Source organism: Aspergillus welwitschiae (assembly GCF_003344945.1).
Source record: "Aspergillus welwitschiae strain CBS 139.54b unplaced genomic scaffold BDQ94scaffold_21, whole genome shotgun sequence".
In the NCBI taxonomy this organism is placed as follows: Eukaryota; Fungi; Ascomycota; class Eurotiomycetes; order Eurotiales; family Aspergillaceae; genus Aspergillus; species Aspergillus welwitschiae.
Genome location: NW_020798715.1, coordinates 490298 through 506640, shown reverse-complemented (window position 1 = coordinate 506640; position 16343 = coordinate 490298). Strand labels below are relative to the sequence as shown.

Here is a 16343-nt window from a genome sequence, read left to right as displayed (position 1 = left end):
ACCCAGGCAGAATTGAAGAAACTGAATGAATCCATTGCATCCCGTCTTTGGGTAACAACAGCTCCTGCTCATTCCGTATCTAATGTATTCTACTCTCCCGATCTTCTCCTTGGGTATCTCCATTCAATCCCACAAGTCACCTACTCCGGACATGTGTACTTTTTTTTTTGAATAACTACAATTAGCCACCGCCACTATCACCGCCTCCCTCTTGAACAACTGTATCGTAAGTTAGTCTACACGCAGTATTCCGTACTACTGCTGTTGTTAACTGACTAGTAAGTTTAACTAGTCGTTCGGCTCTAGTTTAGTCATGTCGGTATTTTAGCGTCGTTTAGATTGATTGTTCTGCCTAGTTTCTACCGCTTTTGCCCCCCCCCCCCCCCGGCCCCGCCCCCCGTCTGTCAATCCGTCTTCGTTCAGAATCAAGAAGTACGTATGTAGCTATCTAGTATACTACAGTAGTAAACAGGGCTGGAAAGTAGGTAGTATCATGATTATGCTGTTTTAGTAGGACCTGTCTGTCAGCATCGACAGCACCGACATCAGCACCAACCCCCGCACTGTCCATCTTCCGAATTGGTCTCTTTTCTTCAACATTCGATTTACCCTTTTCATTATCGGTGTATCATAGATGGGTCTAAGATCCAGAGATTGAACCCCCTTTGAGTCAGGTCATCTCCGATTGAGTCCTTCTTGATTCCGTGGTTCCATCTTTTACTGCTTTGGAAACCTTTCCCGTTCCGGCGCTCGGCTCGCTCCCTCCTGGTCGGGTCATCCGAAAGCTCCAGCTAGACTAGTACTACTATCTACTGACTCGATAGACATCCCACCCGCAGCTGCGACGTAAAACAGCTGCAAGCAAGAAGGGAGGGTTTCTAACCCGAGAACGGACTGGTTAGTCAACCCACATCCCTCACGAACTGGATCGCTGTCCTCTGGGGCGTACAGAACCAGTGTTTCTGCAACGCAGACGCTTCTGCAGCGCTTGTCTGTCGGTCAGTGATCGGATTACACCGCGTCTTTACCAGTCGTATGGCGTTTTCTCTTTCGAGTCGACGGACCTTATCGGGGTTTCCTTTACTCACTGCCGAGGAATTTGAAACCGCCTGTCACGCCTTTCTAAGTCGGGTTCACGTGGTGGATGATAGCAAGGTGGGATGGTCCTCCATCCGTCTCGATCAGCGGGTAAGTTAGTTGCCTCGCTTCAGGTCGTTCGGCTTTGTTCCACCCTCCTTATCTTGTTGGCTGTCGCTTGAGGGAAAGAATCATGGGAATCTGCGCGACAGTGATTGGAACATTGGCTAGGAAGATGGCCTGAACTATACACATCAATCCTTTCCCCCTTTCTTTTTTTCCCCCCTCCTCTTCACCCTCCCCCTGCTACACCCCACTCCTAGCTAAATCCATTAGGCAACCGGGCCCATCTTGAGTATTGCAAGGGATATCGGTCATGTGGGTACTCGTGATCGCGACGAGCCCCTCCCGGACCCAGAGATGAACGAAGAACTACAGTGGAAGGCCTCGGAAGAAGATCCCGTCCGTCGAGCTGGAACCCTTTCCATTCCGCTCTCAATTTTAAAAGTATCGTCTAACATCAAACAGGAAGCTCTCATTCGTGCGCCCGAGACCAGTGTCCGTTTACAGGTGATTTATAATATTCTGCTTTCTCCCACGTACCACGTCCCTGTCTTGTATTTCCAGTTACGGCAGGACAACCATCCGGGGCCGCTGGGAATTGACGCAGTCTACCAATACCTGGTACCGGAACAGTACAGAAAGGAACTCCAGAGCATTGGCATCATGGGTGGTATTAGTTTTGGCGTATGTGCAAGTTCTCGAATCCCTAGCCCAAGCTGGAGCTTATGCTTCGTAGTATCGTCCAGACTCCGGAACTCCAGCATTTTTCGTTCATCCATGCCAAACAACGGATGCGATGAGGCACATTGCAGGACAGCTCTGTCTCACTCCCGAGATTTATCTCATAATCTGGCTCGGGTTGGTGGGTAACCGTCTCGGTCTTCAGCTGCCAAAGGAATTCTTCACAGTCGAAGGCATGGAGACATTCCAAGGCACTGCGTGACTAAGTTTAAATCGATCCAAGAGTACTTCCTCCCCTCTCAGGTTGGATTCCCCCGGCCTGGCCAACGTATTCCCGGTACATAAGAGAAGCAATTAATCTTCATCCGATGAAGCTTCCATTGGCACATCACTGTCCTCGTCCATAGGGGCTTCCTCTTCGTCGCTTTCATCTTCACGAGGCCGCTTGACACCTTGGCCTGCTTGGGGTTCTCCATTAACTTCTCCGCTGGGCTTCGACGGCAAAGCCGCCGATCCTGGGGGCCCGCTAAATATCGATTTTTGGAGCTCTGTGGATGCTCCCGTGGCTTGACTGGCAGATGTTGTAGTGGGCACATTATACGTCCCGCGCAGCCGGGCAATGACGTCCGAGGGACCCTTAGCATACACGATTTTCTATATTCCCGAGTCAATGAGCGAGGAACAACCGCACTGCACTATGCAAAAACATACCATTTGTTTGCCGAAAAACTCAAACCCCTGAAGAGCCCGCATAGCCTGTGTGCTAGCTTGAACATCCTTAAAAACAATATGGGCCTGACCACGCATCTTTTGGGTCTTCATGGCGACAACATCAAGAACGGTGCCGTAGGTTGAAAAAAGCATATAGAGGGATAGCCGTAGGTCATGCTTGCGCAGTTTGTCTGGGAGGTTGGTACAATACAAACTGCGATTGGGGTCAGCCATGGTGCCCACTTTGAATTGGGAAGCAGTATTCAAGACTAACGTTTGGTTAGGGAGTCCGGTAGCAGAAGCGGGTTTACCTTGACCACCACCGCGCGCTGGAAGAACTCTGGTTGCCATCACTGCAGAGCGACGAAGGAGACCCGAGGGCAAAATAGAGCACTTTCCCAACAATACCTAGAGCAAAAGTCCGAAAAGCACACCCCGTCCAGGGAAGGAAACCAATGTAAAGTGAAACCCGAAGACAGCACAGCTTGCGATGCAAATGAAGTTGAACCTGGATTGAGTGAGAAAAGGTCATGTGATATATTATCTAATCATAGCCAATCCCGCCCGCGTCATCGTTCGGGGCCTAGCTTGGGCTGTGGTACTCCGTATACTGCCCACCTTTCCCCCCTCCCCCTTTCCGGTTGTTAACCATCGTACTTTACCTCGATTCTTCTGTCTCAATCACACGGCAGTAGAGAGCTCCTCCTGTCGTCTACTCACCATGGCCGCTCCCGAAGCTCATCACCTCTTCCACAACCCAATCGCCGATCATTCTTTCTCTCCGGATAAGGCGACCCTTGCAGTTGCGCGGGAAAACAATGTGGAGCTTTATCAGAAGTCAGGCAACAAGTTCTCGTTGACCGATGAACTCAAGGGCCATGAGAAGACGGTGACTGGTGTGGATATCGCTCCTAACAGTGGGCGTATCGTTACTTGTTCTCAGGGTAAGTTACCCCCTCTCCCTTGTCCTGCAATAGTTCCGTCTAAGTGACCACGGGAACAGACCGCAACGCCTACGTCTGGGAGCGGACCCCCACGGGTTGGAAGCCAACGCTGGTTCTCCTTCGGATAAACAGGGCTGCTACATTTGTACGGTGGTCACCATCTGAACAGAAGTTCGCTGTTGGATCTGGTGCTCGCGTGATCGCGGTGTGCTATTTTGAAGAGGAGAATGACTGGTGGATCTCGAAGCACTTGAAGAAGCCCATCCGCAGCACTATTACGACCCTTGCTTGGCATCCAAACTCCGTTCTTCTGGCTGCGGGGTCGACTGACTCCCATGCCCGGGTGCTTTCTAGCTTCATCAAGGGTGTCGACACGCGCCCGGAGCCCAGTGCCTGGGGTGAACGGCTGCCTTTCAACACAATTTGTGGCGAATTCTTAAATGACTCGGCGGGCTGGATTCAAGGTGTATCCTTCTCTCCCAGTGGAGATGCGCTTGCCTTTACTGGCCATGATAGCAGTGTCACCGTCGTATATCCGAGCGCGCCGGAACAGCCGCCTCGGGCGATGTTGACCATCGCCACTCGTCTTCTGCCTTTCAACAGTCTGATCTGGAACGGCGAGAACGAGATCATCGCCGCAGGCCACGTATGTCTTCTAAACATTCAATTTCAGCAGATGATCCAGTACGACACGTGTCGCTAACAGAAATTAACAGGATTGCGAACCGTACCGCCTTCGCGGTGACGAGAACGGATGGCAACTTGCTGGGACCATTGAGAGCAAGGCAGGGCCGGGTGCTGGAAGCGCTCGCGAGGAGTCTGCTCTTAACATGTTCCGCCAAATGGATCTTAAGGGACAAACCCAGGCCGATACCCAACTTAAGACTACGCATCAGAATACCATCAGCACCGTCAGAGTCTACGAGGAGGCCGACGGCGTCGTTCGCAAGTTCAGCAGTAAGAGATGCTCCCCTGCTAAGTTGTCCTGTGGGTTGCGCTAACATTTAGATAATAGCGAGCGGAGTCGATGGCCGTGTTGTTATCTGGACCATCTAGACAATTACATATTGTGCTAGATGCGTTCTTAGCACAGAGGTTCTAGCAAATTGAATGCAATGGACCCTTTACTGCATCACGAGAATATGGAGTTTGGAAAATAGCTTCAGGTAGATAGATTCTGTCCATTCGATGTATACACCATAAATATCAAGGGCACTTGATTTGCCTCGTATCTGATGGCGCTACATAAAGTAATAAACCAATTGCTAGTTACCCTGTAGGCCGTAGAGACTACTTGTGACGGCGTAATATGTCGGTATGATCTACCCGTAAGTTTACGCAAGGATACGTGCATCGTGACCGACTCCACATCACGGGGTCAAGTCAGGGTTCCCCAGATTCCTCTACGTCACGGGTTTGGCAAGTCTCCTTTCACTCTCCCAAGTTTGAACCACGATTCTCTCAGCTGCTGCACCGCAGCAGATACTACCAAAGACGATGAAGAAGCACTCAGCGCTATGATAGCTTTCAATGTGTTATTCAATCCCTATTCCTTAATCCTCACATACTTCTCCTTACTCTTGCCGGTTCGCGGATTCGTTCGCTCTGAAACGGACCGCATACCTTCAGGCCAGGACTTACGCCCTATCCCTGAGGAGATTTACAACTCTCTGGATGAGCTAGCGCGTGTGGTCGATGTCGCCTACTGCGTTGGCAGCACTGGGCTTCAGAAGCCCTTTCAGTGCCTGAGCCACTGCAGTGACCTCAAGGGGTTTGAGCTAATAACTGTAGGTCGTCCTGCCGTGAGCAGGAGACCCCAAATGATTAACCCTTTTGCTAGACATGGAATACTGGGCCGTTTCTATCGGACTCTTGTGGATACATAGCAGTTTCGCATTCGCCGTCACCTAACCGTATCATCGTCGCTTTCCGTGGTACCTACTCGATTACCAACACGATTGTTGATTTATCTGCCTATCCACAAGCCTATGTGCCGTACAACACCGGACATAAGAATGGCAAAAAAGAACCAAGCTGTTACAATTGCACTGTCCACGCCGGTTTCTTCACTTCGTGGCAGAACACGCGCTCGACGATACTCGACCACGTCGCAGCCGCAAGGGAGCAATATCCCGACTATAAGTTGGTTCTAGTTGGCCACTCACTTGGTGGGGCGGTTGCTGCGCTGGCTGGTATTGAGATGCAGCTGCGAGGTTGGGAACCTACGGTGACGACATTTGGAGAACCGAAGGTTGGAAACAGGGCCTTTGCCGATTTCCTGGGTAAGATATTCAGGTTGGACGAGAACTCCGCATGGCGGTTTCGCAGGGTCACGCATGTTTATGACCCTGTGCCCCTCCTGCCACTGGAGGAATGGGGATATGCGATGCACGCGGGGGAAATCTTTATCTCCAAGGAAGACCTTCCGCCATCTGTAGATGACGTTCACTTCTGCGAGGGCCCTCGCGATGCACGATGCATATCAGGGGAAGGAGGGGAAATGGCCTTGGCGGCCGCTCTTCATGAAAGGGCGTCTCTGGCTGCAGATGCGAAGTCGCAGGCTGGCTGGTCTGACGCTGAATCTACCGAGCAGCACAATATGCCAGACGGACATATATCTCAAACACCCTTGCACGTGCAGGAAGGTGCCATGAAGCACCGGGGCTTATTTGATCTACCAAGACGACTTATCCCGTCTAGATACCACCTATGGGAACTCTTGTTCTCCCATCGGGACTACTTTTGGCGAGTTGGGCTCTGTGTCCCTGGTCGTGACCGGGCAGGCAAGGGGTGGTGGACGTCGGATTCGTAGTCCCGATATTCTTCTTATCTACAAAGGGATGGCCCAAGTCATACATGGCTGTAGGAGCGAGTGCACGTATGAAAGACTGATCTCTTTGATACATTTGATTCATATTCCTTCTTCTAATCGAGTCACGTATGCAGCAATACAGCTAGCTAAATATCCACGAAATCATAAGTCCCTTAGATTACTCCCTTTGAAATTCGCACTCGGTGGGCTGATCTGAGCCCAAGAGCTGAGCAACATAAGCACAAGCACATGATCCACAGCGCAAGCAAGGGTCACAAGTAAACTGAACCCAATCTGATCTGCAAGCCACCTGCAATCCCCACAGATTAACTTAAAACAATCATTATCACCGGACAGCGGGGGGTCACCCCAATGAACTCAAACCGCGGCATAGTAAAAAGCACTCAGTAGATGATTCTGAGACCGCATGACAACTGAATTTCATTTCACCCCTCTTTTAATGTACTTATGGTTTGGCTTCCCTGCGTCGAACTTCAACCGTAGCTTGCTTACTGCATATGTATAAGTACGTGTTCATATCGCGTTTAAGTCGCTCACTAAATACTAGCACTTACAATTTGTGATGTTATGGGGGTTCCGTCGATGAATCTACATGATGTATTAGTGATAGTACATACATATATGGAATATATTGTGGGCTTGCAGTTGCATCATGGGCACCGGTGCCTTACTTTGTTTCCTTTTTGGCATGCTTAGTATTAGATATTGGCATTTCTTTATTTCTTTTATCGTGTAATCATGACGTATTATTAGTTTTAGTGGTTGAGAATCTGTATTGGGTGTGGCCGTGTATTGATGTATGTATCATGTGGCTCACAATCATAAATATCAAAGTTGAACATGTAACTGTGTATACCATGTGATTTTATATATTGGGCTAAAGGATTGCAGTATGCTAGATTTTGTCCAGTCTGACGGTATAGAGGGGCAACTGTGGGGAGGGACTGAGTGACTATTGGCTATGGGCCTCGAATGCGAGATCGTAGAGTTCGATCAATTTTGGAATACCTGCAACTACTTATGTTGCGACATGAGAAAAAGAAAAAAATAAAATTAAAAAAAGACAACAGGAGATAGCATTGCTAGGGATATCGATGCGTTTGCTGCTACAATTCTGGACGGGACAGGCATGTTGAATGAATAAAGACGACAGCATGAAAGAAAAGCAGTTATAAATTGGACAAAGAAAGAAAGAGAAAACAAAGGACAAGAGAATAAGTGCAGAAGTAACGGCTGAAAGAAAGAGAAAATACAATGAGGCCATCAATCATAACACATACTTCAAGCGTCATCACTTTCCTGGCTCCAGGCTAGGAACAATCACAGGCCCATACTTGACCACAGCACCAAATGTCCCATCACCCTGTACCATATAGTCCACCGCAAGGTTCAACTTCCCACTTCCTTGGCCTGGATGACCGTACATCGTGTTGACAATATCCGGGTCATAGGCAACAATCGCAACATAGTTCCGACGACCAATCAGCTTGCGGTGTTCACGAGGCTGACCAGTAACATCAGACTGAAACAGCTCCAGCATGTCTTCCTTAGTATCGGTAGGCTTTGAGGGAGTCGAGCGTTGACCGTTAGCTGGGACATATAGGGGTTTGTTGCTACCATGGAGAAGCTTGATGACATATGATGGTGGAGGGTTGTTAACCACAGGTGACGAGATAAGTTGATACATGGTTTTATGGTTGGAGGGGAAAGAGGGATCATGCACGAGTCCGGCACCACAGGCGTTGACGGCACCCGAAAGGAAAGTCATGCGGAGCGACTTTTGATGCGCAATGCCCTGGAGGGTGCGAATAAGGTAGGTTCTCTCAAGATCCTGTCCATGCGATTAGTTCTGTGGTTGTGCACCGATAGTAAATATAGTCTGGGGTTACACGTACCTTGGACTCATGGGTCCACTGATCACGCAACTCATCTAAAAGATCAAGTTCACCGAAAGGACTGAGGATTCCGCCCATCAGACCGGTTTTGCCCACAGCCCGTTTAACCGAATCGAATCCCGACCCAACCATGCCCTTGGCTCCAACTACGCCAGCCACGGAGCTGGTGACTTTTCCAAGGGCATTATATGCCCCCGTGACTGCCCTCTTCCCCGTAGCAACCGTGTGTGCTATGTGTTCAGCAGTCTCCAGGCGCGGATAGATAATTGGCACCGAAAGCATCCACAAGCAATGCTGCACGGTTGGAGGTAACATGGCAACCTTGGGGAAGATTCCCTGATACGTGGGTCCAGCAACGACCTGGTGTGGATTGCGCTCTGAGCGACAGTCAAGGCCGACGGCAACAACAGCGGGCCCCAGGTATTTGACAAAATGCCAGCCAGTGCCGGTGATGGTAAACAGATCGACGTCGCTCCGCGAATTACGGAGCAGGTCCAGTGTGGTATGGTGCTGAAATAGCAGATACATCTCTATCCCTACTCGTCCAATGTTCTTGAACATGTTGGAGAACTGCATGTGCTCTGGGTAGGATCCAAATCCGTCGAAGCTAGCTTCATCAGCATTGGCTCCTTTTGGAGGGGGGCAAGGCACAGACTTACATATCATGATCATCAATCTGACAGACATAAGGGATCTGAGCAAAGGCTTCTCTCAGATAGGGCTGATCGAAATGGCTCGTATAATAATGAAAGTAGGCATGAGAGACGTCCTCTTCATGGGCAGTTGTCCATGGCGTCTTCTTCCGGATTTCTTTCCCACTGAGTGCAAGCCATTGTTTGAGGCATGGAACCTCCTTCCACATCCGATCGGCATATATCTGGCCTCCCAGACACAGCTGGGCATGGAATCCTCCAATCTCATTATGCTTCTGCATGATGTCTTTCCACATAAAGCCCACACCGCCGAGGCGGGATCGCTCATTGGCATTCACATTCATAGAAAAATCATTTCCCGAAGTGGTGATAAAACGCCAACCAGTCTCGTATCGTCCCGCAACAAGGAATTCGTAGCGTGTGCAACCAAGATGTGAGGTGATGGCGTAAGTCCATTTAGCGGGGCCGGCGTCTTCCATACGTAAATCAACTTCGTACTTGTAGAAGGTCCACCGCTGATGGACTGCAATCGGCATGGCTTTGAGCTGACGCGGATTCGGAGACAGGTCGACACTCTGGTGAATATGAATGGTGGGAGGCTGTGCGGCATCTGTCACCAAGAGAATGGAGCCGAGCCAGATGCCACGCTCTACATCCATGTTGGTGTAACGGAGATAGGGGCCAAAATAGACCCCATTTGTGGGAGCAACTTTGTACATATCAATCCCACTAATTGGAGGGGGCCCAGTAGTGAACCCTGACACAATTGGGGATTGTAAACTCTCAAACCCTGGAGTCAAGGGAAGACCAGGGGATGCCAAGGGTTTACCGAACGTTGATAAAGCGGGCGATGCCAGAGGATGACTGCTATATACGCTGCCTACCGGGGATAGCGGGGTTTCGTTGAGGTTCAAAGGGGTCGGACCCTTGGGGAATTCCCACTGCGTGGACTGAGTCGGGAGATGAATATAGTAGTATTGGCCTGAATTGGGGTCGAGGTGAGCGATCCAGCCTTCTGGTAGCGGTGGAGGTGAGGATGGTGCCACAGATGGTGTTGGTAGATTGCTGACGATAGTTTGCTGCACGATCGGATGGTTTCCATTCTGAATTGGAGATTGAGTGACATTGGGAGGAGAGTGTCTCGACTCTTGTGGCTGCGGCTGCATCTGCGGCGGGGGCGACTGCTTCTGTTGCGGCTGCGGCTGCGGCTGCTGTTGCTGTCTTGATTCATTTGCAAATGCTGGGTGATCATGGGCTGACACAAACGGACCAGTGGCCATTGCAGCGCCGTTTGTATCATTGGCTTCTTTGACGCCGTTTGCCGGTCCAGAGGCCGCAGGGTGCCCAGTTGACGAGCTGGGCTGGCTCGTCGACACCGGAACACGCTGCTTCTCATTCGGATAGCCCTGCGATACTACGGGTCCTGGGACACTCGAGTAGGCCGGAGGAGGGGAGGAACTTATGCGCATTCTTTCCAAGTCCTGCTCTAGTGCATTCGGGGGAATTCTGGTGGGCTGGGATGCTGGTTGAGGATGCACTGACGCCCCTGCAGGCATAGGGGGCGTGGAACTTGTCGAAGGATTACCTTCAGAAACAACCTCAGCACCTTGATAGACCGTGGGTGGCCCATGTGGCTGACTTCCGGGCTGCTCCGTCGGGGTCCATGGCCTTGGGACCGGTGGAGTTGGCTGTTGATTTCTGGGCTGCTGGCCTGCATATTGCTCGGCTCTTCTTTGGGCAGCTGCACTCTGAGACTGAAGTCCTGCTAATGTCGACGTCCCAGCAATCCCCGAGGCGGCATACCGCGCTTCAATATCAGACGTCGCATGCTGCCCTGGCTCAACCACCGGGGTTTCTGGGGGCGGCGGAGAACCGCGCTGAGCACGAGTCGTCGAGTTTGACGCCGTCGAGCTTATTCGATTGATGGCATTGTTTGGCGGCTGTAGATTCTGTGCTGCTGCCAGTCTGTTTGAAGCTTGAGGAGGCGGATAATACTGTTGGCGGTGGTCTGGATACCCGGTCGACTGGGATTGAACGTTTGGAGCTGGAGCTGGAGCTGCCAGCCCCGGCATGCGCTGATGAAGTCGCGAAAACAATCCTTCGCGGTCCGGAGAGTCCCCTGCGGGGGATTCGGGCAAGGGTTTCGGGACATTGCCTCGTCGCTCAGCTAGAGTGGCTTGCTTGGGCTCACGCAGCCGCAGAGATGCCATATAATCGGAAGTCTGAGATACGCCGGTGCCAGCCGACATATGGCTGGGGACCGTGGGAGAATCTCCTAGAGCAGCTCCGCCTTGAGATACTGGACTGGAGCCACTCGAACCTGAGCCACGAACATGTTGGGGTCTCTGTCTATCGTCGGGATAAGGCAGAGGGGCACTGTGCGCCGACGCCGGGGAAGGGGTTTCTCGCTTGCCAATGCGCAGCGGTTCAATTACGGGTGAGTCGGCCTGCGGTTGCCCCGATGCGGTATTCAAGAAGAGTTCTTCCTGGGAGCGATAGCCCTGACGGCTTTCGCTGGGACGACTCATGCTGTCCTATGTCTTGCTAAATAGATAGGGAACCAGTTGGGAATGAAAGATAGCTTAGCTGGAGAGAGATTTGAAGTTAGCTTCTTCAAACGAGCAGAGCGCCCATCCGCGAACGAATGCGACAAAAGAAGAGGGAAAGGGGAAAGGGAAGAGAGAGGGAAATGCGGGGGGGGTGAGGGAAGAGGGACAGACGGACTGGAAGTCACTGGATCTGATAGAGGGTGTCTAACGACCGTCGCTCATACTTCGTCACTCTTGAAGCCAGACAAAGGGCCAACTTGCAATGCAGAGAGAGAGAGCGAGAGAAAGAGAGAGAGAGAGACAAGGACAGGTAGAAACCAAAAAGGAGAGAGAGAGAAAGCAGGAGGCAGCGAGATTCCTCTTTGGCAAAGCTGGTGGCTCGACAGATTAGCCGCCGAGGGGGATGCTGGCCGGCGCATCATTGGCTCAGCGCAAAGGCCCCAACGGTGCATGAGGGGCAGCTCTCCGCGAATAATCAGTCGGAAATGGTTGATCTCCTCCTTCACGGCGCTGCAGGTTTGACTTTCCCTGAACCGTGTGCGATGCTCCAGGGTTGCATGTGGCTGCTACTAGCACTAGGCCTGGTTTGTGTCGCTTTTCCATCTGCCGGTGGGACCCTGAGATATACTTAGCAGATGCTTCTTGTCTTCCCCGGGCGTCGGGATCGGCCCGCGGCGGTACCCTAAGATGAATAATATATGGACGATCCAACATGATTCAACGATGAAGCATGAGTCAAAATTCAGCCATTTCATGCTTGACTTTATACTATTATTATCATCCTGACTTCGTTCAATTCATAAGTCCTATCAAAATGCTAAAAGAGGCGCTTGGCGTATACGGGCCCCGTCTATCTCCGCAGTCCAGACCAACTCAAAATACTAAATTCCAAGAGAGCAATATCCAAATCTCCCAACTCCAGCTCCAATGATGTCCCTTTAGAGAACTCCCAAGCTTATGCCTAAATGAATCAACCGTAGTTGACTAACGGTCGCCCATGCTCAGCCAGCACCTCGGCCCATTCAACCTCCAATGCATGGCCTCCACGCTGAGAATGCTGGATTTGCCGTTCAAAAAATACCTGCAACATCTGACACGTTGTGGCCGCGTTATACCCAATTTCGCCTTCCTCTAGGTTGGAAAGGAGCTCCAACGCCATCATTTTTAGCCCACTCGTCGGGGCCACGGCGCCCGCCAGAAAAATCGGAAAGGCAATGAATCGACGGTCCCCTTCTCGTCCCTTCTCCACAATCCCCGATACGATCTGTAGGATTCGCATGGCGTGGTGGTGGATCTCCTCGTCCGCGACAGCCCCGGACTCTAACCGCTGTCCTGGCCAGGAACTGGTCGAGGAGAAGAGCAGGCTGGTGTGATATAGAATAGCAAGCTAGATGGTACTGCCGTTAACACCATGGGCTCAGGCGAAGCCAAAGGGACGAACTCACCGGCTGCAACAGACTCTGCGATTGTGATGAGAGACTAACTTGATTTTGGTACAAATACCCAACCTCCTGCTGGCTCCACAGCCTTTTGAGCACGTCATGTACCTCCCTTAGTTCCTGTTGCTGCGAACCCAAGTAATTGTTGAGGTAAGACCCTTTGGCACCCCGCGTTCCAACAGCAAGGAGTCCGATTCGGATGGCTAATATGAAGGTGTCGTGATATAACCGCACGATTAGAGGTAAGCTGTTATCGGTGTGTGGATATTCCGAATCACTGGGCCCAACTGCGTAACAGAGCGACTGCAAGTCTAGTAACAGCTGGTTGTCGAGAACGGCACGGACAAAATCCCCTGTGCCTGCGCCGCTGAACAGCGCATATAGGTCCACGTGGCATACCCACCAAGCAATGCAAGGGAATCGCTCAGCCCCCGGAATTGATTGCCGCAGCAAGGCTAAATGAAGCAGCCGAGAGACGTGATGCGACCAAAGGTTTGAACCACCGGGGTTGGCCGCCACAACCTAGCGAGACTTAGTCTTTAACCCACGTTATTTCACCCAACGCCTTGGTCGCAAGCATCAGGAGGAAAGGAGCCGACCGGAAGACTCACTTCATAAACAAGCAGCAGAAAATGTGTCAGATACAGAGCATCAGACAAGAGATCTTCGTTGCAGAGACTATCATGGGAAAGAGCGGCAACCCGATCGTAGTAATATGAGGCATCGATGTGCTGGCCACCCCCTTGGCGAACCAGACTGAGAGCAGATAGAGCCATTATAGTATGGTATAGCTAACAACACAGAGATTAGCTTCCGCAAATCTTTCTATGACCCCCAAAATGGCAAGCATTACGCACAGGAGGGAAGTTCGACGCCTCGTGTTCGAACACAGTCGCATCCAGCCCATTGATGTTAAAAAGGCCAGCACATGGAAGAAGCTGCAAACACACGAAATGACGAAAGTGTTCTAGAAGGAGCATTTGGAAATGATTGGGTTCGGCGCTTTCCTGCATATGCTGCACACTGGTGGCCGGATAGTCCGGGATTAATTCCGCTACCGAAGGTGCAGATAAGGAGAAGCTTCCCTGGTCTGATTCAGGTGATTGAGGAGTACTTCTTCTGTCTGGGTATAAGTGTCTTCGTGCAGACCTGAAGCTCTTCAATACGACGACATTTGGTCCGTAGACCCAGTTGTCATCGATTGGGGGATTACTGCCACTGGCGCTTTCAAGCAGAGCATCGTTCCCTGTGTCTTGTCCAGAGGCCTCGCCTGCATACTCAGGCAGTCGAGAAAAACTCTCTGGGAAAGCTATCACATGGTAGGTCCCAGGTGCCGCTGCTTGTGCCTTTCTCTCTCGCTCTTCATCTGACGTGAGTGTCGCAAAGGGCGGGAGTAAGTCGCATGTAGCTGGAGGCACGCCTGTTTTCGGCGAAGTGACAGTCGCTGAGAAGAACCATAATTCATTAGAGCCAATCCAAGAGTAAATGAGGATTAAGGCTGCTCACGGTCCCAAACCGCGTTGCCTGCGGTCCTAACATCCAGCATGCGCTCCCTTACGCGACGGGTATCATCTCGGAAGCACAACCGCGGCCGGTAGTCACAAACATGGCCCAGACGAGCGCATTGCTGGATCGAATCAGGTCAGCATGGAACCGCGCAGCGCTCACATTAGATCTGGATGAAGTACATTACACTGAGGATGGACTTCGTCGCACTTGACTGGGTTGCGAGTCAGTACATCGTACATCGTCGCATTGGAGCAGGCCGAAAAAAAAAAGGCTCTTGCGGAGATCTGATTGTTTCTTCGGGAACTCAAGCACTCACCCTTGCGGCTCTACTTCCAAGTAAGGCAAGATAAGTCAGTATCCCATTGTACGGAACGTCGGATATTACGGTTTTCTGACACGGGAGGGTGGGCTCACTCTGCACGTCCTAGGAGGGTAAGATGACATTAGAGATACCCACAGAACGGGAAATGAAGGCTTTCTCCGCGCCAACGGACATACCAGCAACCAGTCCGGGAACGGGGTGGGAAGCGCAGTCGGTGTTGTCGGACCGAAACCTTCTTGGGCGTCGGAGGGTCCAAGCCGGCGCTGGGGCTCACCAGACAACTCTTGGGGGCAATGATAGGCAATCGTAGAGGTTGCTTCCTGGAAGACCGACCAGACCGGGTTGTCATCGATATACTGACGGCCGCCATGGAGGAAGTCGCTTTTAGGGCTATTGCTGGGAATGACGCATCAACAAGAGATGTCTGGATGGTGACGGGAGCGTAGGCACCCATACTCTATAGGCTCCCGAAACTATGTCTGTAAACGTGTGGATTCTATAAGAGAGGGAGAAAGAAGAGGGAGTAAGTGAGTGCATCAAAGGGAAAAAGAATATATAAAAAAAAAGAAACGTTAGATAGGAAGTGGAGTGAGGATGTCAGTAGGGTAACTATAGATGGAGAGAAACAACCGTGGCCGAAAAGTTAAGAGGCAAATGGGTTGGGGGCAACGGATGAAGATAAACGAAATCGGTAATAGTATAGTATCGTTTATGCATCCTGTAAAGGGACTATGTATAGGGTGGAGCGAACAATGGCGGCTGAAAAGAAAAAACAGTTGAGGGAAAGGGAAAGAAAAAATCTAAAAATGGAAGAAGGGGAGCGAAAAAGAAAAAAAAAAAAGAACGAAAGATAGGAGTGGGAATCTGGAGTCTGGAGTCTGCAGTCTGGAGTCTGCAGAGCTGTCCAGAAGAGTAGTAGTTCGTGAGGGTGAGAAAAAGGGAAAGATAGGTAGGATCAGGTACGGAGTACAAGACGGAGCTGATGCAGAAACGCCATGAAAACTAGAATAAAACAGGCGTTCTCAAGATCATCAGCCAGCCCTGTCCACAGTGGCGGTTCCGATGGGATGAGATAGGGTGGAAGGCGAACAGCGAACAGGCGAATGAAGAGGCAGCAGCCCAAATGCCACCTTGACGCGAATGGCGTGTTTGTCTGTGGATAATTCAAAGAAGAACTGAGGGAAAAAAAAAAAAAAAAAAAAAAAAAAAAAAAAAAAAAAAAAAAAAAAAAAAAAAAAAAAAAAAAGGGAGGGGGAACAACCACCGGGATGGATGTGGTTAGGCCGGTATCTTAGGCGAAGAGACTTGGTTCCAATGAAGGCCATAAACTACAGACTCTACTAGTAGTAGTACTCAGCCATCCTAGACCATGGATTGCAGATGCCAACCATGTGGCAGCGAGGGTAAAAAGGAAGAAGATTTGAAATAAAGTCCTCCGGGGCCGAGAGAAGAGGGACAGGCCAGTCATACCAGCCAGAGCAAAGTTGCTACCAAGGATGCTGCTGATGGGACGATGCTTTTCCTTCCTCAGCCTTGGGGTCAACGTCTCCTTCCTGGCATCCAATCAGGTCCAGGGACCCCTAAGTGGAGGTAAGTAGTAGTAAGTACCTAGTTAGTACTAACCATGATCTACTTCATGACACACAGTTGTCGCAGCTTGTCCTCGG

At 50.9% G+C, this 16343-nt stretch overlaps 5 protein-coding genes across 5 annotated transcripts; 2 read left to right on the top strand and 3 right to left on the bottom strand.

Moving 5' to 3' along the window:
- Positions 1-1035: 1035 nt before the first annotated feature.
- BDQ94DRAFT_171697 (ATG3/ATG10 family protein) lies at positions 1036-2083 on the top strand (the record flags this gene model as incomplete). Its single annotated transcript, XM_026771820.1, has 4 exons — positions 1036-1188; positions 1414-1539; positions 1606-1824; positions 1877-2083. The coding sequence occupies 4 exons, from the start codon at positions 1036-1038 to the stop codon at positions 2081-2083; spliced, it is 705 nt and encodes a 234-aa protein (XP_026625049.1).
- A 92-nt stretch (positions 2084-2175) lies between these two features.
- Positions 2176-2766, bottom strand: BDQ94DRAFT_171696 (U2 snRNP complex subunit MSL1; the record flags this gene model as incomplete). Its single annotated transcript, XM_026771819.1, has 2 exons — positions 2176-2475; positions 2533-2766. The coding sequence occupies 2 exons, from the start codon at positions 2764-2766 to the stop codon at positions 2176-2178; spliced, it is 534 nt and encodes a 177-aa protein (XP_026625048.1).
- A 487-nt stretch (positions 2767-3253) lies between these two features.
- Positions 3254-6288, top strand: BDQ94DRAFT_160359 (putative actin-related protein 2/3 complex subunit 1A; the record flags this gene model as incomplete). Its single annotated transcript, XM_026769209.1, has 4 exons — positions 3254-3476; positions 3536-4122; positions 4193-4417; positions 5317-6288. The coding sequence occupies 4 exons, from the start codon at positions 3254-3256 to the stop codon at positions 6286-6288; spliced, it is 2007 nt and encodes a 668-aa protein (XP_026625047.1).
- Positions 6289-7306: 1018 nt separating this feature from the next.
- BDQ94DRAFT_146267 (WW domain protein) lies at positions 7307-11705 on the bottom strand. The gene is made up of 4 exons (XM_026766794.1): positions 11582-11705; positions 8864-11443; positions 8205-8811; positions 7307-8140 (listed from the first exon to the last, which is right to left on the bottom strand). Exons 2-4 carry the CDS (start codon positions 11383-11385, stop codon positions 7601-7603), a joined length of 3669 nt encoding a protein of 1222 aa, XP_026625046.1. The 5' UTR covers positions 11386-11443; positions 11582-11705; the 3' UTR covers positions 7307-7600.
- A 671-nt stretch (positions 11706-12376) lies between these two features.
- Positions 12377-15130, bottom strand: BDQ94DRAFT_160357 (Zn(II)2Cys6 transcription factor; the record flags this gene model as incomplete). Its single annotated transcript, XM_026769208.1, has 7 exons — positions 12377-12793; positions 12852-13367; positions 13457-13636; positions 13703-14289; positions 14352-14472; positions 14534-14565; positions 14845-15130. 7 exons carry the CDS (start codon positions 15128-15130, stop codon positions 12377-12379), a joined length of 2139 nt encoding a protein of 712 aa, XP_026625045.1.
- Between the last annotated feature and the right edge of the window lie 1213 nt (positions 15131-16343).

What these genes read in the sequence shown, in the direction of transcription:
- BDQ94DRAFT_146267 (XM_026766794.1), bottom strand. Translation starts at nt 11,385, where the DNA reads ATGAGTCGTCCCAGCGAAAGCCGTCAGGGCTATCGCTCCCAGGAAGAA. An exon ending in CAGATTGATGATCATGATAT is followed by an intron (nt 8,812 to 8,863) that starts GTAAGTCTGTGC and finishes TGATGAAGCTAG; the next exon opens with CTTCGACGGATTTGGATCCT. An exon ending in AGTGGACCCATGAGTCCAAG is followed by an intron (nt 8,141 to 8,204) that starts GTACGTGTAACC and finishes TCGCATGGACAG; the next exon opens with GATCTTGAGAGAACCTACCT.